Genomic DNA, 26,590 nt, shown 5'->3' with positions numbered 1-26,590 from the left:
GCGAGAGCACGCACCAAACAACGGCTGGCGCTCGTGCCGAGGCTGATTACGATAGACTCCTATTTTAGCGGCCTCAGTGCCCTACGCAGAGGAAGTAACTTTGATCTTAACGCGCACCTAACCGAAGAACGCTGTCAGGCTGAATGAGCGTCTCGTAGCTTAGACTTCTTTCAAGTTGTGGTCACGTGGGTCTCAGTCGGCAGCACTTTTCCAGCGCCACCAGTGCAGCAGAGATTGCTTTCGCCCATAACTGCTTTTTTCGCACTTTCGTTCACCGACACTATTCCCATGTGATCCCTGTTGTTTGGTACCAGTGGAAGCGTTGGTACCGTTAAAATGTTTTGCATCCTGCCGTCATTGTATTCTCCACCGAACTGAAGCGTGTAACCGGGGCGTAATGCCTACCAAGCCGAAACCAGCGACAGTGCGCCAAATGCGGCCAGGCCTCCAGCAGGTTTCACTCGCGGCTGACGGCGGCGAAAGTATTGGCTCCTAAGCTGTAATTGTCCCGAGACAGAAGCGGTTGCGCCGTGCATCCTGCTGTTAGAGGCGCTGCTGCTCTCCCGATGGGTGAGGACTGTCTCTACTCAGGGCTACGAGAGTGGTGCGGTTAGCACACAGAGTATAGGTGGCTGCTGAGTAAGAGAGCTTAGGAAAATAGGACGAAGAGAGCATGGCGAACTGAACGCACCCGGGAGAAATACGGGCATATAATGGCTATACTCCAAATCACTCTGCGCTAATTGGTCCAGTTGCCGCCCCTACCGGCCCTCCAGAGCCGAAGCACTAAAATGTAAGGAGACCGCAGCGCCAAATACGCGAGCGCGATCACTTTGAAAACTTCTTACGAGCGGACTGTCACGTCTGCAAAGTCCCTAAGTTGTATCCAATCATGCAAAGCCCCGCCTGGTCCCGCAAAGCCAACACCACGACATCCACTAGCGAGGGCACCACCGTAAGAGTCTTCTAAACTCTGCAGAATACCGCCCTGATGAGGGCATGCGCGTTATAATGCGATATGCCTGATGAACTTTCTGCTTTCTTCTAGGACGACTCCCCAGCCTCGTTCGGTCTCAACGGCCAGGCCACGGTAAGAAAAACTTACATTCTCCTCACTGCATCACTGGGAATGCTCTGAGGAAAATAACATACATTTTTTAAACTTTATAGGCGGCCCCCATCAGCTGCACCACCCCCTCCGATCTCCCCGCATGGGACCCCGCCACCGTAAGCGTAACCATGTCTCGTGGATTGAAGTTTACAAGCTGCATGAAGCATGCCTTCGCTCACCTCAGAGCCCTTCAGGTCCTCGGTTCTGGCATCCACCACCGGTGGCTAGATGACCATATGAACGTCATATTCTCAAATCCTAATCTCTCTTTGACTGATGACATAGTCCAAATAAATTTTAATATCTAAAACGATGCAGTCAACAGCCCCCATTTTCTTTGCTTCGCCAATGATCACAGCAAGCTTCAAGACGCACCCAGAAAATATGATAAAGAAATATCCACCGGCACCGTACAAGGCTTCGCCAGCTTTTCGGAAATATCCAAGATATCAAATTTCAGAAAGTTTGAAACAACATAGAAAAGGTCATCCAACGCGCATTCGAAGAAGCGTTGCACGTCGTACAGCAAGCATGAATAGAGATATGAACAAACGTTGCGCAATATTACGAAAAACACTTGCTCAAGCTCACGAACATAGACACAAAACTAACCCCAGTGTAGGCTGAGAATAGAGCGCACGCACTGTCTAGGACAAGCTATCAACCACTCACGAAATTAATTCCAGGCACATAGGTGCCAAAATTAACAACGATCGTCTGATTTCACTACGACGAAGCAGAGGTTGTGAGTGCGACTTTCACTGACACTTTTTGTACCGAGCTTAAGTGCACTTCAGGGCCCCGGTGTTAAAAGTGTTACCTTACTTCTACCCTTGTTACCTCCGTACGATTTGCGTGGTCTTCAACTGCATGGTAGAGAGAGGTTGGTCAGATGGTCCTTGATAATCAGAAAGTGAACATGGCAAAAAAAAATCAGCTTGCTTGCCAACATTTCGACAAATGGACTTGTCCCCTTGTCGAAACGAAGACAAGTCCAGACGAAGAAAAAAAGTCTTGTCCAAACGTTGGCAAGCGTCTTGTGGTGCTCCTGAACTGCAATAAAGCGGACACCAGAAGTTGTTTCCATGATTTTTGCATAATACAAATTCCTCGAGTGCTCACTTAAACTGCGTTTAAAACTTCTGATCTATATTTCATTAAAATCGTGGTTAATCGTATATTACCTTTATAACATTGTAAAACGCCATCTGATACATTGGTCGGTCATAGAACCCCACTTAGTGCGAGACTCATCCCTGATACCTGACCGGTGCATAATAAGGATGCCACCTCTAGGCCAGGTCATCCCCCGGATAGGCCCCCACCTGGACACCCTCCGGTGGCGAAACCACTGTAAGCGTCTTTGAAAACCTTCCATATATTAACCAGACCTGAACATCACCCCTTTAATGTCACGGGGAAAATACCCTCTTTCCTGTCATTTAGGTCTCAGGGCTGCCATTTCCAGGTTCTGCCTGCGGTTGCCTGACCGTGGTTAGAATATATGTCACCCTGTGTACTTGCTCACTGACATATTTCCTGAGGCCCATACAAATCAGTTCGAAAAAACTTTCTTCTAGATGTGCGCCAAATTTAGCTCGACGGCCTCCGCCGCGGCTGTCTCGTGTTTTAAGTAGTATGCATTCACATGCAATGGTACAGTCGCGAGTTAAAATGGTTAGCACGATGACGTCACCGGAGCAGGCAACCGTAAGCACCACCTGTTTTTGTCCCACACCTTACTGTTGTTTCGGTCGTGTGTAACACAGTGGACTGTGGCGTGGAAGCTGTGATGCCAGCGCATTTGACAGCTGGTGATATCGCTCTGTCGTTGAGTAAAAGTAAGGAGGTCTGGATTTGAAGCCCCGATCCTCCAACATAGCTTGAACATATCGTGCGAAACTAGCTCTAGGCTTGTTGGTTAGGTAAAAAGAATTCTGGGATATTCTTGCGTCTAGAAAAGTAATTTTGAAATTACAGTTCCAAGAGAGACAAAATAATATTGGACAGTTCATTAATCAATCACTACATACTTCCTATGGCACTAAAAAACGATAGTGTCTTTGGAACCAAGGTTTTTCTGTTTTTTTTTTTGTTGCTGCTGGAAGAATTAACTGAGCAATCATTTTCAATGAATCAGTTCCGGTAGTGAGCCCAAGACCGCTACATATAGCGTGCGGTCCTCTACCCATTGTGCCATATACGCCGCCAGTAGCTGACGATTGTTCTGTCGGTGTAGATATTATGACAAGTTTAACATTTCGTGTAGTCTCCAGGGTCCCGCCCTCGCGTAGGTGCATACGCGGTGCACCTTTTTGAGACAGCAGGTTAAAAATATTGGTGGTTAAAACTAATGATAGGTCGCCCACCGCACTGGCTGTCCGTGGTAGTGGTCACTACCTAAATTCTGGGATACACTTGGCGTAAGTTCCTGCGAAAGTAAGGCGACTACACGGCGCGCTGCGTGCGCAAGTCATGGGTTCAGCTCTCACTGGTGGGGCATGTAGTTCCTTATTTCTTGAAATTATCTCCAATCTCAAATCATTGCACAGTTACTTCCAATTTGCGATAGTAAAGCAGAATAGGAAGAGAAGCAGCAGAATTTCACTGTGCATAAATTGGTTGAAAAAAAAATACTGGTTTTAGCAAGGTACACTCTCGTACTAGTTGGTTCAATTGGCTGTAAAAGAATCGAATGTACTGATCCGGAGTATTGGGGTTAAACACGACTGCAGCGGCCGCGTGTCGTGGAGGCAAAATGCGAAAAAGCTGCCGTGTGCTGTGTGATATCTTTACGCGTTAAAGATCCCCAAGCGCTCGAAATTATTCCGGAGCCCCCACTACGGCACCTGTTTCTTCTCTTAGTCACACCTTTGCCTCTTCCCCTACGGCGCGGTTCAGGTGTCCGCCGAAATGTGAGACAGATACTGCGCCATTTCCTTTCCTCAAGAACCATTTTAAATCTAGACATAGCACGGGGACGTCGTGCTTCACCTCCTCCTCTCCTCTTACGCCCGGCACTGCCCCCCCCTCCCAAATGTTGGAATGTTTGAATGCGACAGCATTAGAGGTCCCGTTCACGAGATAAGTCGGCGTCTGTCCGTCCCTGTCACGAAAAAGCAGGTGGCCACCAGCCACGGACAGGTGGTGAAAACCTGCCCTCGGCATAGTGGACAACCAGCACACCATTACATTCCGCATCTGATCTTGGCCAAGAAACAGACAGCCTCCCGAAGACCTATCTGTTCAAAGAAGGGCCCTGCGGGAGCTAAGGAAGAGCAACCTGGGTCTCACAAGCCCCACTCGTGGCGGTGTTTGAAACAGCCACCTGTCAGTTCACTTTCGCATCTCTTAAACGCTGCGCCACTGCGGCAGGACTTGTGCGGGGACTCCCCGCGATTTATGAATCTATGAAATATAAGGAGAACTTGTGTGGGACAGACCTTTAATGCAATCGCTTTGGAGTCTTTAGAGTAGGTTAAGTGTTCTCATAGTTTGTGTGCACATTGTGCAAGTTTGTGTGCTGCCCGTTTGTTTTGCTTGGGTTGTCCCACCTACCTGTTCAAGCCACATGAGAGCTCGGCTCCCGGCTGAATAGACAGGAGGACTCATCGTAAAGCATCGCGTTGCGGCAGCGTAGGACACTGACAGCATACGCAAGCAGGGCTGCAAGAAAGATATCGTTTCCAATATCAGTATTTTGGTACTATGCGAGACGAAGGGGCGATCAAATGCGGCTTCATGTTCCGTAGAACTTTCTTGCCACCACTCCGTACGATCAATTTGTGCACGTTTCGCGAGCGAAAAACAATGAAAGTTGGAATTGCATCTGCCAGAAAAGTCATTGAATCTTACTGTGTAGTAGTACATAAAGCAGAACTGAACTCATTTCAGATGAGGACCTGAAATAATCAAATGTTAACACTAACAGAACAACCGATGGTGGATGCAAGTGGCGCAAAATCATGCAATCCCTGTGAGCTTTCGTTCTCAGCATCACGCTGATCGCCATTTTTTTCGTTCACAGACTGCCTCGCCGCCTTGCAAGGCCCGCACCAACTCCGTCCAGGCTACCGTGAGTTGTGACGGCAGTCTCTGCATGCAACAGTCGTTCACAAACGCGCAGACTGCGGCTGACAACGCTGTACAAGGATGAACAATGGCACGTAGAGGAACCCAGGGACTATTTTAAGGAGGATAATTTAAGGAAGGGCTAATTTAAAATTTGAACCGAGATATTTTGTTTGAGACAACTTCATTGCCGTCATTTGTTTTTTCTTTTTTTTTCCATCATGGTATAAGTAAACCAAGTCCTTCAAGGATGGACCACAAATGCAACTTCACCGTACCTTGAGATGGACGGCGAGCTAGGGCGTCCATGAAAAGTGCTTTTCGTTCCATATTATGTGCCGGTTCGTCGCCAAAGGTAGAAAACAAAAGTAATGGTTGATAATGATGAAACCAGAACTGTCCCTATATGTACGTAGAACATATTGTAGTGATGGCAGCTGGCGGAATCTCCTCCCTCTTAAGCAGACCGACAGAAAATAAACGGGTGCGATCGCTCTTTTTCTCTGCACAAGAAGACAGGGCAGTATGCGTACATTGCGCATGCAGTTGTCACTTTTGCCAGAGTCGTTGCTTAGTTTCCTGGCTACAAGGAGATAAATAGAGGACGGTGCACGATGCCACGTATTACTCCCGCGTGTGGCTGAGTAGCAAGCGAGAGAAGTGGGAGAAGGACAAGATGAAATTCTCTTTTCATGCGACGAAATTTATCTGGTTAAGTGTCGCAGAAATCGCAAACAGAAAAGAAGCCAATTCTGGGCGTGCTGCGGAGGTTCGTGCACTTCTCACGCCTTTCTTGCGGAGCCAACGCTCTGGAGTGCTCTTGGTTTTGAATAAATGAAAGGCGCAGTAACTGTCTCACATCACGGTGGACACCTAAACCACGCCATTGGGAAGGGAGGAAGATGGGAGTGAAAGAAGAAAGGGAAAGGTGCCGTAGCGGTGGGCTGCGGAATAATTTCGGCCACATAGGGATCACTAACGTACACTAACATCGCACAGCACACGGGTGTCTGTCCGTTTCGCCTCCAAAGAAACGCGGCCACCACGGCCGCGTTCGGACCAGGGCACTCGAACTCAGTATCCGAGTGCGCTAACCACTGAGCCACCGCTCCATGTTCCCGAGAGCAGACGAGGCTCGTCTGCTGGGAGGTCGGGGGAGAGAGACGCTAAATGGCTGCGAAACTCCGCGGTGTGCTTCCTATCAGCACACTCACTTTACTTTCTATAATCATAGATTATATTTACGTAGCGGTTCTAGGCGAATAGCCCATGGTAATTAATGTTTACTAATGCCTTATTCATCAGTACAAAGAAAAAACACGCAGGACAAAATTAAGTGTCCCTACTCTTTTAAGATTACCAAAGAGAATCGCATCACAGGTCTTCAATTCCAAGTTTTTCACTGTATATTAAGAGGAAACGCCTTTGCGAAATATGTCACACACTGTTTCCGTGAGGGGCACATACCTTGTAGACGCGGGGCAGCACAGCAGCCCAAATATGGTGGTTTATTGGCTATGCACCTCTCTTTACAAGCTCGAAATACTTTAAATATTTTTTATTAATCCTTCTCTCGTTTAATTTTCAGTCCGGTCATTACGATGCACATTTGTGGTCGTGTGACTCGGAAGCAGTTGGTCACTCAGTCGTCTCCACATCCTTATGAAGCCATTCTTGATCAATCTCAGCGCTGGATTCTGTTCCGCAATTCGTCGTGGAGCGCACACAAAGCCTGCTATAACCGTGCACGATGAAAACCACTTAATGCGCCGAAGCGCCGGAGTTACCATGCTGCACAACTGCAATGTATGCGGCGAAATGCAATTGCAGCAACTCACTGCATCTGCCCTGACTTTCAGCAATGGCCTATTATGAATGAGGTCGACGCAGGAGTCACAATGCACGTTACGGCTACGGCACTGTGTCTCAGATAGCACGAACGTTCCTACCGCAACGAAAACGCAGGCCCCAGAACCCCGCGTGCAGGATCGCGCCGTCCATCCGCAGTTTTCATCGCGAACGTATACATAAGTGTTAAAAAATTCAGAGGGCACTGGCGAAAGCATAAGTGCGTTATCGTGACCGTTCGAACTCGACACAGGTTGCGCACTGAGAAATAAAACGAATACGCGCCTCCGAACGCCGATTCCACAAACGCTGAATCCATAAAGGTCCGTGCGAAACACTCGGGCACTCGATTTGAACGCTACTGCGGCCGCGGAAAGCGAAGCGCTGCCAGAACGATTAAGCAACTTGTTTATTCGGCATGCTGGGGCGTACAGAAGAAGCCCCCATTTTCTTTGTTTCGCCAATGGTCACAGCAAGCGTCAAGACTCACCCAGAAAACATGGTAAAGAAATATCCACCGGCACCATGCAAGGCTTCGCCAGCTTTTCGGAAATATCCAAGATATCAAATTTCAGAAAGTTTGAAACAACATATAAAAGGTCATCCAACGCGCATCGAAGAAGCGTTGCACGTCGTGCAGCAAGCATGAATAGAGATATGAACAAACGTTGCGCAATATTACGAAAAACACTTTCTCAAGCTCACGAACATAGGCACAAAACTAACCCCAGTGTAGGCTGAGAATAGAGCGCACGCACTGTCTAGAACAAACTATCAACCACTCACGAAAGTAATTCCAGGCACATAGGTGCCAAAATTTACAACGATCGCCTGATTTCACTACGACGAAACAGAGGTTGTGAGTGCGACTTTCACTGACACTTTTTGTACCGAGCTTAAGTGCACTTCAGGGCCCCGGTGCTAAAAGTGTTACCTTACTTCTACCCTTGTTACCTCCGTACGATTTGCGTGGTCTTCAACTGCATGGTAGAGAGAGGTTGGTCAGATGGTCCTTGATAATCAGAAAGTGAACATGGCAAAAAAAAAATCAGCGTGCTTGCCAACATTTCGACAAATGGACTTGTCCCCTTGTCGAAACGAAGACAAGTCCAGACGAAGAAAAAAAGTCTAGTCCAAACGTTGGCAAGCGTCTTGTGGTGCTCCTGAACTGCAATGAAGCGGACACCAGAAGTTGTTTCCATGAATTATGCATAATACAAATTCCCCGAGTGCTCACTTAAACTGTGTTTAAAACTTCTGATCTCAATTTCATTAAAATCGTGATTTATTGTATATTACCTTTATAACATTGTAAAACGCCATCTGAAACATTGGTCGGACATAGAACCCCACTTAGTTTGAGACTCAGCCCTGATACCTGACCGGTGCATAATAAGGATGCCACCTCTAGGCCAGGTCATCCCCCGGATAGGCCCCCACCTGGACACCCTCCTGTGGCGAAACCACTGTAAGCGTCTTTGAAAACCTTCCATATATTAACCGTTAAAATGTTTTGCATCCTGCCGTCATTGTATTCTCCACCGAATTGAAGCGTGTAACAGGGGCGTAATGCCTACCAAGCCGTGACCAGCGACAGTGCGCCAAATGCGGCCAGGCCTCCAGCAGGTTTCACTCACGGCTGACGGCGGCGAAAGTATTGACTCGTAAGCTGTAATTGTCCCGAGACAGAAGCGGTTGCGCCGTGCATCCTGCTGTTAGAGGCGCTGCTGCTCTCCCGATGGGTGAGGACTGTCTCTACTCAGGGCTACGAGAGTGGTGCGGTTAGCACACAGAGTATAGGTGGCTGCTGAGTAAGAGAGCTTAGGAAAATAGGACGAAGAGAGCATGGCGAACTGAACGCACACGGGAGAAATACGGGCATATAATGGCTATGCTCCAAATCACTCTGCGGTAATTGGTCCAGTTGCCGCCCCTACCGGCCCTCCAGAGCCGCAGCACCAAAATGTAAGGAGACCGCAGCGCCAAATACGCGAGCGCGATCACTTTGAAAACTTCTTACGAGCGGACTGTCACGTCTGCAAAGTCCCTAAGTTGTATCCAATCATGCAAAGCCCCGCCTGGTCCCGCAAAGCCAACACCACGACATCCACTAGCGAGGGCACCACCGTAAGAGTCTTCTAAACTCTGCAGAATACCGCCCTGATGAGGGCATGCGCGTTATAATGCGATATGCCTGATGAACTTTCTGCTTTCTTCTAGGACGACTCCCCAGCCTCGTTCGGCCTCAACGGCCAGGCCACGGTAAGAAAAACTTACATTCTCCTCACTGCATCACTGGGAATGCTCTGAGGAAAATAACATACATTTTTTAAACTTTATAGGCGGCCCCCATCAGCTGCACCACCCCCTCCGATCTCCCCGCATGGGACCCCGCCACCGTAAGCGTAACCATGTCTCGTGGATTGAAGTTTACAAGCTGCATGAAGCATGCCTTCGCTCACCTCAGAGCCCTTCAGGTCCTCGGTGCTGGCATCCACCACCGGTGGCTAGATGACCATATGAACGTCATATTCTCAAATCCTAATCTCTCTTTGACTGATGACATAGTCCAAATAAATTTTAATATCTAAAACGATGCAGTCAACAGCCCCCATTTTCTTTGCTTCGCCAATGATCACAGCAAGCTTCAAGACGCACACAGAAAATATGATAAAGAAATATCCACCGGCACCATACAAGGTTTCGCCAGCTTTTCGGAAATATCCAAGATATCAAATTTCAGAAAGTTTGAAACAACATAGAAAAGGTCATCCAACGCGCATCGAAGAAGCGTTGCACGTCGTACAGCAAGCATGAATAGAGATATGAACAAACTTTGCGCAATATTACGAAAAACACTTGCTCAAGCTCACGAACATAGACACAAAACTAACCCCAGTGTACGCTGAGAATAGAGCGCACGCACTGTCTAGAACAAACTATCAACCACTCACGAAATTAATTCCAGGCACATAGGTGCCAAAATTTACAACGATCGTCTGATTTCACTACGACGAAGCAGAGGTTGTGAGTGCGAATTTCACTGACACTTTTTGTACCGAGCTTAAGTGCACTTCAGGGCCCCGGTGTTAAAAGTGTTACCTTACTTCTCCCTTCTTACCTCCGTACGCTTTGCGTGGTCTTCAACTCCATGGTAGAGAGAGGTTGGTCAGATGGTCCTTGATAATCACAAAGTGAAAAAGGCAAAAAAAAAATCAGCTTGCTTGCCAACATTTCGACAAATGGACTTGTCCCCTTGTCGAAACGAAGACAAGTCCAGACGAAGAAAAAAAGTCTTGTCCAAACGTTGGCAAGCGTCTTGTGGTGCTCCTGAACTGCAATAAAGCGGACACCAGAAGTTGTTTCCATGATTTTTGCATAATACAAATTCCTCGAGTGCTCACTTAAACTGTGTTTAAAACTTCTGATCTATATTTCATTAAAATCGTGGTTAATCGTATATTACCTTTATAACATTGTAAAACGCCATCTGAAACATTGGTCGGTCATAGAACCCCACTTAGTGCGAGACTCAGCCCTGATACCTGACCGATGCATAATACGGATGCCACCTCTAGGCCAGGTCATCCCCCGGATAGGCCCCCACCTGGACACCCTCCGGTGGCGAAACCACTGTAAGCGTCTTTGAAAACCTTCCATATATTAACCAGACCTGAACATCACCCCTTTAATGTCACGGGGAAAATACCCTCTTTCCTGTCATTTAGGTCTCAGGGCTGCCATTTCCAGGTTCTGCCTGCGGTTGCCTGACCGTGGTTAGAATATATGTCACCCTGTGTACTTGCTCACTGACATATTTCCTGAGGCCCATACAAATCAGTTCGAAAAAACTTTCTTCTAGATGTGCGCCAAATTTAGCTCGACGGCCTCCGCCGCGGCTGTCTCGGGTTTTAAGTAGTATGCATTCACATGCAATGGTACAGTCGCGAGTTAAAATGGTTAGCACGATGACGTCACCGGAGCAGGCAACCGTAAGCACCACCTGTTTTTGTCCCACACCTTACTGTTGTTTCGGTCGTGTGTAACACAGTGGACTGTGGCGTGGAAGCTGTGATGCCAGCGCATTTGACAGCTGGTGATATCGCTCTGTCGTTGAGTAAAAGTAAGGAGGTCTGGAATTGAAGCCACGATCCTCCAACATAGCTTGAACATATCGTGCGAAACTAGCTCTAGGCTTGTTGGTTAGGTAAAAAGAATTCTGGAATATTCTTGCGTCTAGAAAAGTAATTTTGAAATTACAGTTCCAAGAGAGACAAAATAATATTGGACAGTTCATTAATCAATCACTACATACTTCCTATGGCACTAAAAAACGATAGTGTCTTTGGAACCAAGGTTTTTCTGTTTTTTTTTTGTTGCTGCTGGAAGAATTAACTGAGCAATCATTTTCAATGCATCAGTTCCGGTAGTGAGCCCAAGACCGCTACATATAGCGTGCGGTCCTCTACCCATTGTGCCATATACGCCGCCAGTAGCTGACGATTGTTCTCTCGGTGTAGATATTATGACAAGTTTAACATTTCGTGTAGTCTCCAGGGTCCCGCCCTCGCGTAGGTGCATACGCGGTGCACCTTTTTGAGACAGCAGGTTAAAAATATTGGTGGTTAAAACTAATGATAGGTCGCCCACCGCACTGGCTGTCCGTGGTAGTGGTCACTACCTAAATTCTGGGATACACTTGGCGTAAGTACCTGCGAAAGTAAGGCGACTACACGGCGCGCTGCATGCGCAAGTCATGGGTTCAGCTCTCACTGGTGGGGCATGTTGTTCCTTATTTCTTGGAATTATCTCCAATCTCAAATCATTGCACAGTTACTTCCAATTTGCGATAGTAAAGCAGAATAGGAAGAGAAGCAGCAGAATTTCACTGTGCATAAATTGGTTGAAAAAAAAATACTGGTTTTAGCAAGGTACACTCTCGTACTAGTTGGTTCAATTGGCTGTAAAAGAATCGAATGTACTGATCCGGAGTATTGGGGTTAAACACGACTGCAGCGGCCGCGTGTCGTGGAGGCAAAATGCGAAAAAGCTGCCGTGTGCTGTGTGATATCTCTACGCGTTAAAGATCCCCAGGCGCTCGATATTATTCCGGAGCCCCCACTACGGCACCTGTTTATTCTCTTAGTCCCACCTTTGTCTCTTCTCCTACGGCGCGGTTCAGGTGTCCGCCGAAATGTGAGAGATACTGCGCCATTTCCTTTCATCAAGAACCATTTTAAATCTAGACATAGCACGGGGACGTCGTGCTTCACCTTTTACCCTCCTCTTACGCCCGGCCCTTCCCCCCCCTCCCAAATGTTGGAATGTTTTAATGCGACAGCATTAGAGGTCCCGTTCACGATATAAGACGGCGTCTGTCCGTCCGTGTCACGAAAAAGCAGGTGGCCACCAGCCACGGACAGGTGGTGAAAACCTGCCCTCGGCATAGTGGACAACCAGCACACCATTACATTCCGCATCTGATCTTGGCCAAGAAACAGACAGCCTCCCGAAGACCTATCTGTTCAAAGAAGGGCCCTGCGGGAGCTAAGGAAGAGCAACCTGGGTCTCACAAGCCCCACTCGTGGCGGTGTTTGAAACAGCCACCTGTCAGTTCACTTTCGCATCTCTTAAACGCTGCGCCACAGCGGCAGGACTTGTGCGGGGACTCCCCGCGATTTATGAATCTATGAAATATAAGGAGAACTTGTGTGGGACAGACCTTTAATGCAATCGCTTTGGAGTCTTTAGAGTAGGTTAAGTGTTCTCATAGTTTGTGTGCACATTGTGCAAGTTTGTGTGCTGTCCGTTTGTTTTGCTTGGGTTGTCCCACCTACCTGTTCAAGCCACATGAGAGCTCGGCTCCCGGCTGAATAGACAGGAGGACTCATCGTAAAGCATCGCGTTGCGGCAGCGTAGGACACTGACAGCATACGCAAGCAGGGCTGCAAGAAAGATATCGTTTCTAATATCAGTATTTTGGTACTATGCGAGACGAAGGGGCGATCAAATGCGGTTTCATGTTCCGTAGAACTTTCTTGCCACCACTCCGTACGATCAATTTGTGTACGTTTCACGAGCGAAAAACAATAAAAGTTGGAATTGCATCTGCCAGAAAAGTCATTGAATCTTACTGTGTAGTAGTACATAAAGCATAACTGAACTCATTTCAGATGAGGACCTGAAATAATCAAATGTTAACACTAACAGAACGAGCGATGGTGGATGCAAGTGGCGCAAAATCATGCAATCCCTGTGAGCTTCCGTTTTCAGCATCACGCTGATAGCCATTTTTTTTCGTTTACAGATTGCCTCGTCGCCTGGCAAGGCCCGCACCAACTCCGTCCAGGCCACCGTGAGTTGTGACGGCAGTCTCTGCATGCAACAGTCGTTCACAAACGCGCAAACTGCGGCTGACAACGGTGTACAAGGGTGAACAATGGCATGTCGAGGAACCCAGGGACTATTTTAAGGAGGATAATTTAAGGAAGGCCTAATTCAAAACTTTGAACCGAGATATTTTGTTTGAGACAGCTTCATTGCCGTCATTTGTTTTTCCTTTTTTTTTCCATCATGGTACTAAGTAAACCAAATCCTTCAAGGATGGACCACAAATGCACCTTCACCGCACCTTGAGATGGACGGCGAGCTAGGGCGTCCATGAAAAGTGCTTTTCGTTCCATATTATGTGCCGGTTCGTCGCCAAAGGTAGAAAACAAAAGTAATGGTTGACAATGATGAAACCAGAACTGTCTCTATATGTACGTAGAACATATTGTAGTGATGGCAGCTGGCGGAATCTCCTCCCTCTTAAGCAGACCGACAGAAAATAAACGGGTGCGATCGCTCTTTTTCTCTGCACAAGAAGACAGGGCAGTATGCGTACATTGCGCATGCAGTTGTCACTTTTGCCAGAGCCGTTGCTTAGTTTCCTGGCTACAAGGAGATAAATAGAGGACGGTGCACGATGCCACGTATTACTCCCGCGTGTGGCTGAGTAGCAAGCGAGAGAAGTGGGAGAAGGACAAGATAAATTCTCTTTTTATGCGACGAAATTTATCTGGTTAAGTGTCGCAGAAATCGCAAACAGAAAAGAAGCCACATCTGGGCGTGCTGCGGAGGCTCGTGCACTTCTCACGCCTTTCTTGCGGAGCCAACGCTCTGCGGTGCTCTTGGTTTTGAATAAATGAAAGGCGCAGTAACTGTCTCACATCTCGGTGGACACCTCAACGACGCCATTGTGAAGGGAGGAAGATGGGAGTGAAAGAAGAAAGGGAAAGGTGCCGTAGCGGTGGGCTGCGGAATAATTTCGGCCACAAGGGATCACTAACGTACACTGACATCGCACAGCACACGGGTGTCTGTCCGTTTCGCCTCCAAAGAAACGCGGCCACCACGGCCGTGTTCGGACCAGGGCACTCGAACTCAGTATCCGAGTGCGCTAACCACTGAGTCACCGCTCCATGTTCCCGAGAGCAGACGAGGCTCGTCAGCTGGGAGGTCGGGGGAGAGAGACGCTAAATGGCTGCGAAACTCCGCGGTGTGCTTCCTATCAGCACACTCAGTTTACTTTCTATTATCATAGATTATATTTACTTAGCGGTTCTAGGCGAATAGCCCATGGTAATTAATGTTTACTAATGCCTTATTCATCAGTACAAAGAAAAAACACGCAGGACAAAATTAAGTGTCCCTACTCTTTTAAGATTACCAAAGAGAATCGCATCACAGGTCTTCAATTCCAAGTTTTTCACTGTATATTAAGAGGAAACGCCTTTGCGAAATATGTCACACACTGTTTCCGTGAGGGGCACATACTTTGTAGACGCGGGGCAGCACAGCAGCCCAAATATGGTGGTTTATTGGCTATCCACCTCTCTTTACAAGCTCGAAATACTTTAAATATTTTTTTATTAATCCTTCTCTCGTTTAATTTTCAGTCCGGTCATTACCTTGCACATTTGTGGTCGTGTGACTCGGAAGCAGTTGGTCACTCAGTCGTCTCCACATCCTTATGAAGCCATTCTTGATCAATCTCAGCGCTGGATTCTGTTCCGCAATTCGTCGTGGAGCGCACACAAAGCCTGCTATAACCGTGCACGATGAAAACCACTTAATGCGCCGAAGCGCCGGAGTTACCATGCTGCACAACTGCAATGTATGCGGCGAAATGCAATTGCAGCAACTCACTGCATCTGCCCTGACTTTCAGCAATGGCCTATTATGAATGAGGTCGACGCAGGAGTCACAATGCACGTTACGGCTACGGCACTGTGTCTCAGATAGCACGAACGTTCCTACCGCAACGAAAACGCAGGCCCCAGAACCCCGCGTGCAGGATCGCGCCGTCCATCCGCAGTTTTAATCGCGAACGTATACATAAGTGTTAAAAAATTCAGAGGGCACTGGCGAAAGCATAAGTGCGTTATCGTGACCGTTCGAACTCGACACAGGTTGCGCACTGAGAAATAAAACGAATACGCGCCTCCGAACGCCGATTCCACAAACGCTGAATCCATAAAGGTCCGTGCGAAACACTCGGGCACTCGATTTGAACGCTACTGCGGCCGCGGAAAGCGAAGCGCTGCCAGAACGATTAAGCAACTTGTTTATTCGGCATGCTGGGGCGTACAGAAGAAGCCCCCATTTTCTTTGTTTCGCCAATGGTCACAGCAAGCGTCAAGACTCACCCAGAAAACATGGTAAAGAAATATCCACCGGCACCATGCAAGGCTTCGCCAGCTTTTCGGAAATATCCAAGATATCAAATTTCAGAAAGTTTGAAACAACATATAAAAGGTCATCCAACGCGCATCGAAGAAGCGTTGCACGTCGTGCAGCAAGCATGAATAGAGATATGAACAAACGTTGCGCAATATTACGAAAAACACTTTCTCAAGCTCACGAACATAGGCACAAAACTAACCCCAGTGTAGGCTGAGAATAGAGCGCACGCACTGTCTAGAACAAACTATCAACCACTCACGAAAGTAATTCCAGGCACATAGGTGCCAAAATTTACAACGATCGCCTGATTTCACTACGACGAAACAGAGTTTGTGAGTGCGACTTTCACTGACACTTTTTGTACCGAGCTTAAGTGCACTTCAGGGCCCCGGTGTTAAAAGTGTTACCTTACTTCTACCCTTGTTACCTCCGTACGATTTGCGTGGTCTTCAACTGCATGGTAGAGAGAGGTTGGTCAGATGGTCCTTGATAATCAGAAAGTGAACATGGCAAAAAAAAATCAGCGTGCTTGCCAACATTTCGACAAATGGACTTGTCCCCTTGTCGAAACGAAGACAAGTCCAGACGAAGAAAAAAAGTCTAGTCCAAACGTTGGCAAGCGTCTTGTGGTGCTCCTGAACTGCAATGAAGCGGACACCAGAAGTTGTTTCCATGAATTATGCATAATACAAATTCCCCGAGTGCTCACTTAAACAATGTTTAAAACTTCTGATCTCAATTTCATTAAAATCGTGATTTATCGTATATTACCTTTATAACATTGTAAAACGCCATCTGAAACATTGGTCGGTAGTAGAACCCCACTTAGTGCGAGACTCAGCCCTGATACCTGACCGGTGAATAATAAGGATGCCACCTCTAGGCCAGGTCATCCCCCGGATAGGCCCCCACCCCGACACCCTCCGGTGGCGAAACCACTGTAAGCGTCTTTGAAAACCTTCCATATATTATCCGTTAAAATGTTTTGCATCCTGCCGTCATTGTATTCTCCACCGAACTGAAGCGTGTAAGAGGGGCGTAATGCCTACCAAGCCGTGACCAGCGACAGTGCGCCAAATGCGGCCAGGCCTCCAGCAGGTTTCACTCACGGCTGACGGCGGCGAAAGTATTGACTCGTAAGCTGTAATTGTCCCGAGACAGAAGCGGTTGCGCCGTGCATCCTGCTGTTAGAGGCGCTGCTGCTCTCCCGATGGGTGAGGACTGTCTCTACTCAGGGCTACGAGAGTGGTGCGGTTAGCACACAGAGTATAGGTGGCTGCTGAGTAAGAGAGCTTAGGAAAATAGGACGAAGAGAGCATGGCGAACTGAACGCACCCGGGAGAAATACGGGCATATAATGGCTATACTCCAAATCACTCTGCGCTAATTGGTCCAGTTGCCGCCCCTACCGGCCCTCCAGAGCCGAAGCACTAAAATGTAAGGAGACCGCAGCGCCAAATACGCGAGCGCGATCACTTTGAAAACTTCTTACGAGCGGACTATCACGTCTGCAAAGTCCCTAAGTTGTATCCAATCATGCAAAGCCCCGCCTGGTCCCGCAAAGCCAACACCACGACATCCACTAGCGAGGGCACCACCGTAAGAGTCTTCTAAACTCTGCAGAATACCGCCCTGATGAGGGCATGCGCGTTATAATGCGATATGCCTGATGAACTTTCTGCTTTCTTCTAGGACGACTCCCCAGCCTCGTTCGGCCTCAACGGCCAGGCCACGGTAAGAAAAACTTACATTCTCCTCACTGCATCACTGGGAATGCTCTGAGGAAAATAACATACATTTTTTAAACTTTATAGGCGGCCCCCATCAGCTGCACCACCCCCTCCGATCTCCCCGCATGGGACCCCGCCACCGTAAGCGTAACCATGTCTCGTGGATTGAAGTTTACAAGCTGCATGAAGCATGCCTTCGCTCACCTCAGAGCCCTTCAGGTCCTCGGTGCTGGCATCCACCACCGGTGGCTAGATGACCATATGAACGTCATATTCTCAAATCCTAATCTCTCTTTGACTGATGACATAGTCCAAATAAATTTTAATATCTAAAACGATGCAGTCAACAGCCCCCATTTTCTTTGCTTCGCCAATGGTCACAGCAAGCGTCAAGACTCACCCAGAAAACATGGTAAAGAAATATCCACCGGCACCATACAAGGCTTCGCCAGCTTTTCGGAAATATCCAAGATATCAAATTTCAGAAAGTTTCAAACAACATAGAAAAGGTCATCCAACGCGCATCGAAGAAGTGTTGCACGTCGTACAGCAAGCATGAATAGAGATATGAACAAACGTTGCGCAATATTACGAAAAACACTTGCTCAAGCTCACGAACATAGACACAAAACTAACCCCAGTGTAGGCTGAGAATAGAGCGCACGCACTGGCTAGGACAAGCTATAAACCACTCACGAAAGTAATTCCAGGCACATAGGTGCCAAAATTTACAACGATCGTCTGATTTCACTACGACGAAACAGAGGTTGTGAGTGCGACTTTGACACTTTTTGTACCGAGCTTAAGTGCACTTCAGGGCCCCGGTGTTAAAAGCGTTACCTTACTTCTACCCTTGTTACCTCCGTACGCTTTGCGTGGTCTTCAACTCCATGGTAGAGAGAGGTTGGTCAGATGGTCCTTGATAATCACAAAGTGAACAAGGCAAAAAAAATCAGCGTGCTTGCCAACATTTCGACAAATGGACTTGTCCCCTTGTCGAAACGAAGACAAGTCCAGACGAAGAAAAAATGTCTTGTCCAAACGTTGGCAAGCGTCTTGTGGTGCTCCTGAACTGCAATGAAGCGGACACCAGAAGTTGTTTCCATGAATTATGCATAATACAAATTCCTCGAGTGCTCACTTAAACTGTGTAAAACTTCTGATCTCAATTTCATTAAAATCGTGATTAATCGTATATTACCTTTATAACATGTGGGTTTCTCAGTAGGCACAGGCCACTACCCACCGCAGGTTCGAGCTTCGCGCGAGCCAAGGGCCCCGATCAGCCGTCACCACACGCACCCTGGGGCACCGCTGCGGCGGCGTTCAACCTCTGCAAAGAGGAGAGCGGCTCGCCGCAAGAAACAGGCCTCCAAGTTCACAAAGGAGACGTTTATTGACGCCGTCCTCCAGCGGTACATACACACACTCAACAGTCACCCCGTCCCGGGGCGCGCTCAGAGCAAGGCTCCGGTGCACGCTCGGGGCAACAAGAGAAATGCGCGCCGCTAGCACGCCGCTGCAGGAGATTGTCCCCGCGGCAGTGCTGTGATCTCTCTCGTGTCGGCCGTTGGGCCGTTTGCGAGAGAGAGTGGGCAGTCAACGCAAGGTGCGCCTGTCAGAGGTCGTTGGACTCCTGGATAGGCTCGAGCCGCGGCGGATCGAGGACCCACGCTGGCGAGCTCGAATATGAACTGGTCCGAACGGCAGAGGCCGGCCCGGACGAACAGTAACGTACGCACCTTACGCTGTCTCGGAGGGGTCTCTCTCTCTGGGCCCCCGCTCGGACGGTCGCGCGCCGCGCGACCACCCAAAACAGGTCCCGAATTCCCGCCAAAAGTCACCAATGGCAAAGGCCCTTGGGAAGCCGGGGGCGGAGCTGCGGCCGAATGGCAGTGATTAGCCACCACCCGTCTCTCCGCCGCCCGAGGCGGGAGAAAGGGAAAGAGGGCGACGCGGGATGCCGCGCAGACGCCACGGCGGGAATCTAGCAGGCTTCCCACATCCTCCTCTCCTTAAATGCCCTCATACCCATCGGCGAAAGCATGCGGCAAAATAAAAAAATAAAAAAATTAATCCATATAAAACTACCACACTTCAGTTCCAGCCATAAACTCAAAAGACAAACAAGAACAGAAAACAAACAACACTTGCATACATTTCAAGGAGACAAAACTAACTACACTGTACATAAGGCCAGCTGACAGGTGGCCTGCAGCCTCATAATGTTCGGTGGTGCGGCCCATTGGGCCTGTCGGCGGCCAACTCACGCTTTTGCTGCCTTCAGGGTCCCGGTGGACGATTTATTAACGGCGGTCCCATGTCCTCCACAAGGTCATCAAAGTGGAGCATGAGGACGTCGACGATGCTCGACGATCCCGAAGAGGACCCGCAGCCCGACACCTCCTCGCCGGTGGACCACTTGCCTGGCCGCCGCTAGGCGCCGGCACTCCGGTGCCAACAGCGCGGCGAACACCGGGCTGGCCTCCGCCCGCCGGCGGGAACCCCAACGGGAAAGGGCGCTGTCCTTCCTGCCCCCCTCTCGGCGTTGCCTTTGATCTTGGGAACACGCACATCATCCCAGGCACGCACCGGCACAGAAGCGGACATTCATCAGTGACAACGACCCGCTTGTCGGAATCGTCCCGAGGCGCCGTGGCAGGGGTCAAAGGACACACAGACGCACTCTTCACACAAAAACCATGCCGCGAGACACTCGCTCCTTAATGAGCAAACCACTCCCCAGCTGGAAGGGGACACTTTCGCCGACACTTCCGCGAATCAGCCGGTCCCGTGTTCGCGAGGAAGGCCGCACCCGTGGGGTCAGAACGTAAATGAAAAGAAGGCGCGCTGTACAAAAGGCCATCTCTGCGCTACAAGAAAAGTGCAATCGCGAGTAGGCTGAAGTTTACATATGTACAAGTCTGGTTTAAAAAAAACTGAACGCCAACGCAAACTTATATTACATATGTACAGATCTCAGAACGTTAGAAGAAACAACCAATAAACTGGAAACAAAAATATGCTACAGACTGACTAAAACAAACAAACGACAAAATAACTCCACAAGGCTGGAACTGAGCATGCGGCAAACAAAAAAAAGAAACCGCCGTGCTTCACCTGGGGTAGGGCCCGACGAAAAAGCTCGCCAGCTAGCTGAGGCTGCGTGCCTTCGGTTGCGGAAGAGTCCGCCATCCGGCATCAATCGCATCGGTGACCGTCGCCTCAGATTGTACCAGTGCTCGGTACGGTTGCGTTCCGCAGCACCAGTTGTGCCTTTGCGCTTGCTTGTGATACCAATGGATACCGACGCAAACTCGTCAGACCGTGACGCATAGGCCTTCAGGTCTGCGATGTGGGCACGGCTGGTTTTCCCCGTAAGGGGATCCTCCAACAGGTACGCGAGCGGCGACCAGACTCTGACCACTCGGTACGGACCAAGCCACTTAGGAGCGAGCGAGGCTGAGAACCCCTTGCTCGCAACATTAAGAACGTGGTTGCGCTTCAGGACAAGATCACCCGCCTGAAAAGTCAGGCTGCGGTGCTTGCGGTCATACTGCGCCTTCTGTTGGGCTCTGGCTGCCGCCAAACTCTGCCTTGCTCTGTTGAAAGCCCGACCAAGCCGGTCCCGAAGCGTCGACGCATAAGCAGAGCAGTCTGCCCGCGTCTGCTCATCCCCGAGCTGGCTCTGCACGATGTTTGACATCGGATTCGCCAGCTCCCTCCCGAAATTGAAGAAGGCGGGAGGGAAACCAGTTGAGCGATTCTCAGCCGTTCGAATGGCGAACGCAAATTCGCTCAAATGGTCTGCCCAGTCCTTTTGACACTCGGCAAAGGCCGCCAGCATTGGCTTGAGCGTTCGGTTGATTCGCTCGGTCAAGTTGGACTGGGGATGGTAGGGTGAAGTGGTGTAGTGCTCGATTCCGAGGGAACGGCACGTGTTACCGAACACCCGAGCGGTGAAATAGGACGCATTGTCCGTGATCAGTCTTTCCGGAAAGCCGAACCGACAGAACATTTCCTGGAGTTTATCCAGCACCGCTCGTGCTGACACTTTCCGAAGCGGGTACAACTCGACCCATTTGGAAAAATGGTCAGCTACCACCATCAGGTGAATGAAGCCCTGCTTACTCCTGGGGAAAGGCCCCATCAGATCGCAGGTGGCCATCTGCCACGGACGCACACTGTCAATTGGTTTCATCATTCCGGGCGGCTTGGCGCCCCTTGACATCACCGCTTGACAGACATGGCAGGAACGGCAATAGCGGAAAATGTAACGGTTCATGCCGGGCCACGTCACCGATTTACTCAGTTTTGTAAAAACTTTGGAGCCACTCAGGTGACCGGCCAGTGGTTCGTCATGAGAAAATCGCAACAGTGCGCCTCTCATACTTTTGGGGATAACCACCTTGAACGGGTCAATGGACTCATCATCGGTGGCTATGTATTTCAGCACGAGCCCGTCATGGTCCAGCAATATGAATCCCCGGGGCTCGCAGCGACACACGCTGGCTTTTACCCCTGCGCCGCTACAATACAAGTAGCGTTCGGCGCTCCGTCTCCCTGAGACCGTCGCTCATCTCGCGACACATGGGGTCATTTTGCTGGGCTTTCAGCAGCTCTTTCCGGCTGAAAACGATTCCAGTTCTCCCAGAGGGGGGCCTGGCCTCTTCCCCCTTCAGGTTTGCAGCCAAAATCTCCGCTCGCGACGGCGTCTTCGAGGCGCTCACGCGGAGCTCTGCCTCTCGGCCGCTTTGCGAAGCGCTGCTTGCCTGATTAGCGGAATGGGTTAGCCCGTTTGCGGGCTCCCCCTCCTTGCTGCCCGGCGGCTCGTCCGCTTTTCCGCCCGCTCCGCCTGCTGGCGTCAAGGCGCCGCTGGCGAGTAGGGGCACGGGATAGCGCGTCAGCTACCACGTTCGTGCTCCCCTTTCGATACTGCACCGAAAAGTCGTATGCTGTATCAGGAGAGCCCAGCGCGCCAGCCGACCCGCAGGCTCGCGGAGCCGCATCAGCCAACTGAGCGCACTGTGGTCTGTCTGCACCACGAATTGCGTTCCGTCAAGGTAGACGTCGAATTTACGCAGTGCAAACACGATGGCGAGGCACTCCTTCTCAGTCACGGAATAATTCCTCTCCGAGGGCAGCAAGGAAAGGCTGGCAAAGGCCAGCGGCTGCAGCACGCCATCGAAATCCTGTAGAACTGCTCCTAAACACAGATCGCTCGCGTCAGTCTGGACTACGAACTGTCTGGTCAGGTCGGGTAGCCTGAGCTGCGCTGTCTCGGCAATGGCACTAGACAGGAGGCGAAAGCATCGCTCTTGCTCGGGCCCCCATCGCCACGCGGCAGTCTTTCCCAAGAGCTTGTCAAGGGTGCCTGCACGCGGCACAGGACGGGATGAACGACCGATAGAAATTGGCCATTCCCAGAAAACGCGGAGCCGCGTACGTCCTTGGGCACGGAAACTCGAGTATGGCTCCGAGTTTGTCCGCATCGGGCTCAATGGAGCCCTGGCCCAGCGTGAACCCTAGCAACTGAACTCGGGTCCGCGCTATTTGGGCTTTCGCAGGATTCAAAGTCATCCCAGCAGCCCATACCCTCGCGAGCACGTCGGCAATGTGGCCTAAGTGCTCATCGAAGGTTCGTGAATAAATCACGATATCGTCCAGGTAGCACATGGCGTGCGACCATTTAGCTTCCCCTAGGACGCGGTCCATGAGCCTCTGAAAAGGTCGCAGGACCATTGCAGAGACCGAAGGGCATGCGAGTGAACTCACACAGCCCTCTGTGGCACGTGAAAGCGTCTTAGACCGGTCAGCGTCCGCCATCTGGACCTGTAGGTAACCTTTGGAGGCATCTAGCGTGGAAAAGTCCGCGCACTGCCCAAGTTTCCTACGATTGAGCTGATCGTCGGGAGCGGATAGGCATCCTTTCGAGTCAGCGCATTCAGACGGCGATAATCCACACACAACCGGTGGCTGCCATCTTTCTTAGCCACCAACACAACCGCAGACGCCCAAGCGCTGGACGAGCGACGAAGAATGTCCGCCGACAGCATCTCATCCAGCAACCCATCGATCACCTGCCTTTTCGCAAAGCTGACGGGTCTAGGGTTGCACGTCAAAGGAAGCGCATCTCCGGTGTGGATCTTGTGGCTCACTAGATTAGTACAGCCAGGTTGATCCGTGAAGAGCTCATTGTACTGACGCAACAGTGCTGTCAAACGTGCCTTCTGAGTGTCATCCAACGTTACCGCAAAGGCGGCCAGCGGATGTGGTGCCTGGTCGTGCCGCGCCGCTCGGTCCCAAAGGGGAGCGTGAACGACGGGACGCTCGACAAAAGGGCTTGGCCCTGGTCGCTGAGCGTGGCTCTCTCCGAACGCCTTCACTGCGCAGGCAGTTATAGACACCGGTGGGCAGATGAACGGATTCAACGCAAGGTGCGCCTGTCAGAGGTCGTTGGACCCCTGGACAGGCTCGAGTAACGTACGCACCTTACGCTGTCTCGGAGGGGTCTCTCTCTCTGGGCCCCCGCTCGGACGGTCGCGCGCCGCGCGACCACCCAAAACAGGTCCCGAATTCCCGCCAAAAGTCACCAATGGCAAAGGCCCTTGGGAAGCCGGGGGCGGAGCTGCGGCCGAATTGCAGCGATTAGCCACCAGCCGTCTCTCCGCTGCCCGAAGCGGGAGAAAGGGAAAGAGGGCGACGCGGGATGCCGCGCAGACGCCACGGCGGGAATCTAGCAGGCTTCCCATCATCATCATCATCATCATCATCAGCCCTACTACACCCACTGCAGGGCAAAGGCCTCTCCCATGTCTCTCCAATTAACCCTATCCTTTGCCAGCTGCATCCACCCTTTGCCTGCAAACTTCTTAATCTCATCCGCCCATCTAACCTTCTGCCGCCCCCTGCTACGCTTACTTTCTCTTGGAACCCACTCCGTTACCCTTAAAGACCAGCGGTTATCGTGCCTTCGCATTACATGCCCTGCCCAAGCCCATTTCTTTCTCTTGATTTCGACTAGGATGTCATTAACCCGTGTTTGTTCCCTCACCCACTCTGCCCGCTTCCGATCTCTTAACGTTACACCTATCATTTTTCTTTCCATGGCTCGCTGCGTTGTCCTTAACTTAAGCTGAACTCTTTTCGTTAGCCTCCACGTTTCTGCCCCGTAGGTGAGTACCGGTAAGAATATGCTGTTGTACACTTTCCTCTTGAGGGAAATTGGTAAACTGCCACTCATGATCTGCGAGAATTTGCCATATGCGCTCCACCCCATTCTTATCCTTCTAGTTATCTCCCTCTCATGATCCGGATCAGCTGTCACTACCTGCCCTAAGTAGACGTATTCCGTCACCATTTCTAGGCTCTCGCTGCCAATTGTGAACTGTTGTTCCCTTGCTAGGCTGTTGAACATTACCTTGGTTTTCTGCATGTTAATTTTTAGACCCATCGATCTGCTCTGCCTGTTTAACTCGTTGATCATGATTTGCAGTTCACCTCCTGAGTGACTCAGCAAGGCAATGTCATCAGCAAATCTCAGATTATTTAGGTATTCTCCATTTATTCTTATTCCCAACTCTTCCCAATTCAGGCCTCGAAATACCTCCTGCAAACATGCGGTGAACAGCATTGGCGAGATTGTGTCTCCTTGCCTGACGCCCTTCCTTATTGGAATTTTATTGCTGACTTTATGGAGGACTATAGTAGCTGTGCAGTTGCTATATATATCTTCCAGTATTTTGACATAAGGCTCTTCTACTCCCTGATTACGCAATGCCTGTATGACTGCTGAGGTTTCCACTGAGTCGAATGCTTTCTCGTAATCAATGAAAGCTATATATAGAGGTTGGTTATATTCTGCGCATTTCTCTATCACCTGATTGATAGTGTGAATATGATCTATTGTAGAATATCCTTTACGAAAGCCTGCCTGATCATTTGGTTGATTAAAGTCTAACGTTGCCCTGACTCTATTAGCGATTACCTTAGTAAATACTTTGTAGGCAACGGATAGTAAGCTGATCGGCCTATAATTTTTCAAGTCCTTGGCGTCTCCCTTCTTATGAATTAAGATAATGTTTGCATTCTTCCAAGCTTCTGGTACAGTCGAGGTCATAAGGCATTGCGTATACAGGGTGGCTAGTTTCTCTAGCACGATGTCCCCTCCATCCTTCAACAGATCTGCTGTTACCTGATCCTCCCCAGCTGCTTTTCCCCTTTTCATTGCTTCTAAGGCTTTCTTTACTTCATCTTTCGTTACTGGCGGGATGACGCATTGCTGTGCACTGCTGTCTTTCTCATTAGCGCTCTGATTACATTGGCTACTGTACAGGTCTGTGTAGAACTCTTCGGATACGTTAACTATCTTATCCATATTGCTAATGACATTGCCCTGCTTGTCTCTTAATGCATACATCTGGTTTTTACCTATGCCTAGTTTCCTCTTCACTGTTTTTAGGCTACCTCCGTTCTTTATAGCATGCTCGATTCTCTCCATATTAAACTTCCTTATGTCGGCTACCTTGCGCTTATTTATTAACTTTGATAGCTCCGTTAGTTCTATTCTATCGGTAGTGTTAGATGCCTTCATGTTTTGGCGCTTCTTAATCAGACCTTTCGTCACCTGAGATAGCTTCCCGGTATCTTTTCGAACTGTCCTACCGCCTACTTCTACTGCGCACTCCGTAATTATTGATGTCAGGTTATCGTGCATTGAATGCACATCAAGATCATCTTCCTCAGTTAAAGCCGAGTATCTGTTTTGCAGCGCTATCCTAAACTCCTGTGCTTTCCCTCTTACGGCTAACTCGTTAATGGTCTTCTTCTTCGCTAGTTTCTTCCGTTCCCTCTTCAAGTCTAAGCTAATTCTAGACCTTACCATTCTATGGTCGCTGCAACGCACCCTTCCGAGTACGGCCACATCCTTAATGATGCCAGGTTTAGTGCATAGTATGAAGTCGATTTCATTTTTAATCTCACCATTGGGGCTCTTCCAGGTCCACTTCCTGTTTTCTCGTTTGCGGAAGAAGGTATTCATGATCCGTAAATTATTTCTATCCGCGAATTCGACTAATAACTCTCCCCTGCTATTTCTAGAGCT

General features: G+C 49.6%; 1 protein-coding gene across 1 annotated transcript in view; it reads left to right on the top strand.

Annotated features, from left to right (window-relative positions):
• Positions 1-892: 892 nt before the first annotated feature.
• LOC144113685 (uncharacterized) overlaps positions 893-26,590 on the top strand; it is an 81,990-nt gene continuing 56,292 nt past the window's right edge. Inside the window, exons 1-9 of the mRNA XM_077646925.1 lie at positions 893-955; positions 1,049-1,090; positions 1,171-1,227; positions 5,139-5,186; positions 9,251-9,292; positions 9,373-9,429; positions 13,338-13,385; positions 17,450-17,491; positions 17,572-17,628. Coding sequence (XP_077503051.1) covers positions 893-955; positions 1,049-1,090; positions 1,171-1,227; positions 5,139-5,186; positions 9,251-9,292; positions 9,373-9,429; positions 13,338-13,385; positions 17,450-17,491; positions 17,572-17,628 — 456 coding nt within the window. The remainder of the gene's footprint in view (positions 956-1,048; positions 1,091-1,170; positions 1,228-5,138; positions 5,187-9,250; positions 9,293-9,372; positions 9,430-13,337; positions 13,386-17,449; positions 17,492-17,571; positions 17,629-26,590) is intronic.

The sequence above is a fragment of the Amblyomma americanum genome, chromosome 1, assembly GCF_052857255.1.
Source record: "Amblyomma americanum isolate KBUSLIRL-KWMA chromosome 1, ASM5285725v1, whole genome shotgun sequence".
Taxonomy (NCBI): domain Eukaryota; kingdom Metazoa; phylum Arthropoda; class Arachnida; order Ixodida; family Ixodidae; genus Amblyomma; species Amblyomma americanum.
This window is presented reverse-complemented; position numbering and strand designations above follow the sequence as displayed.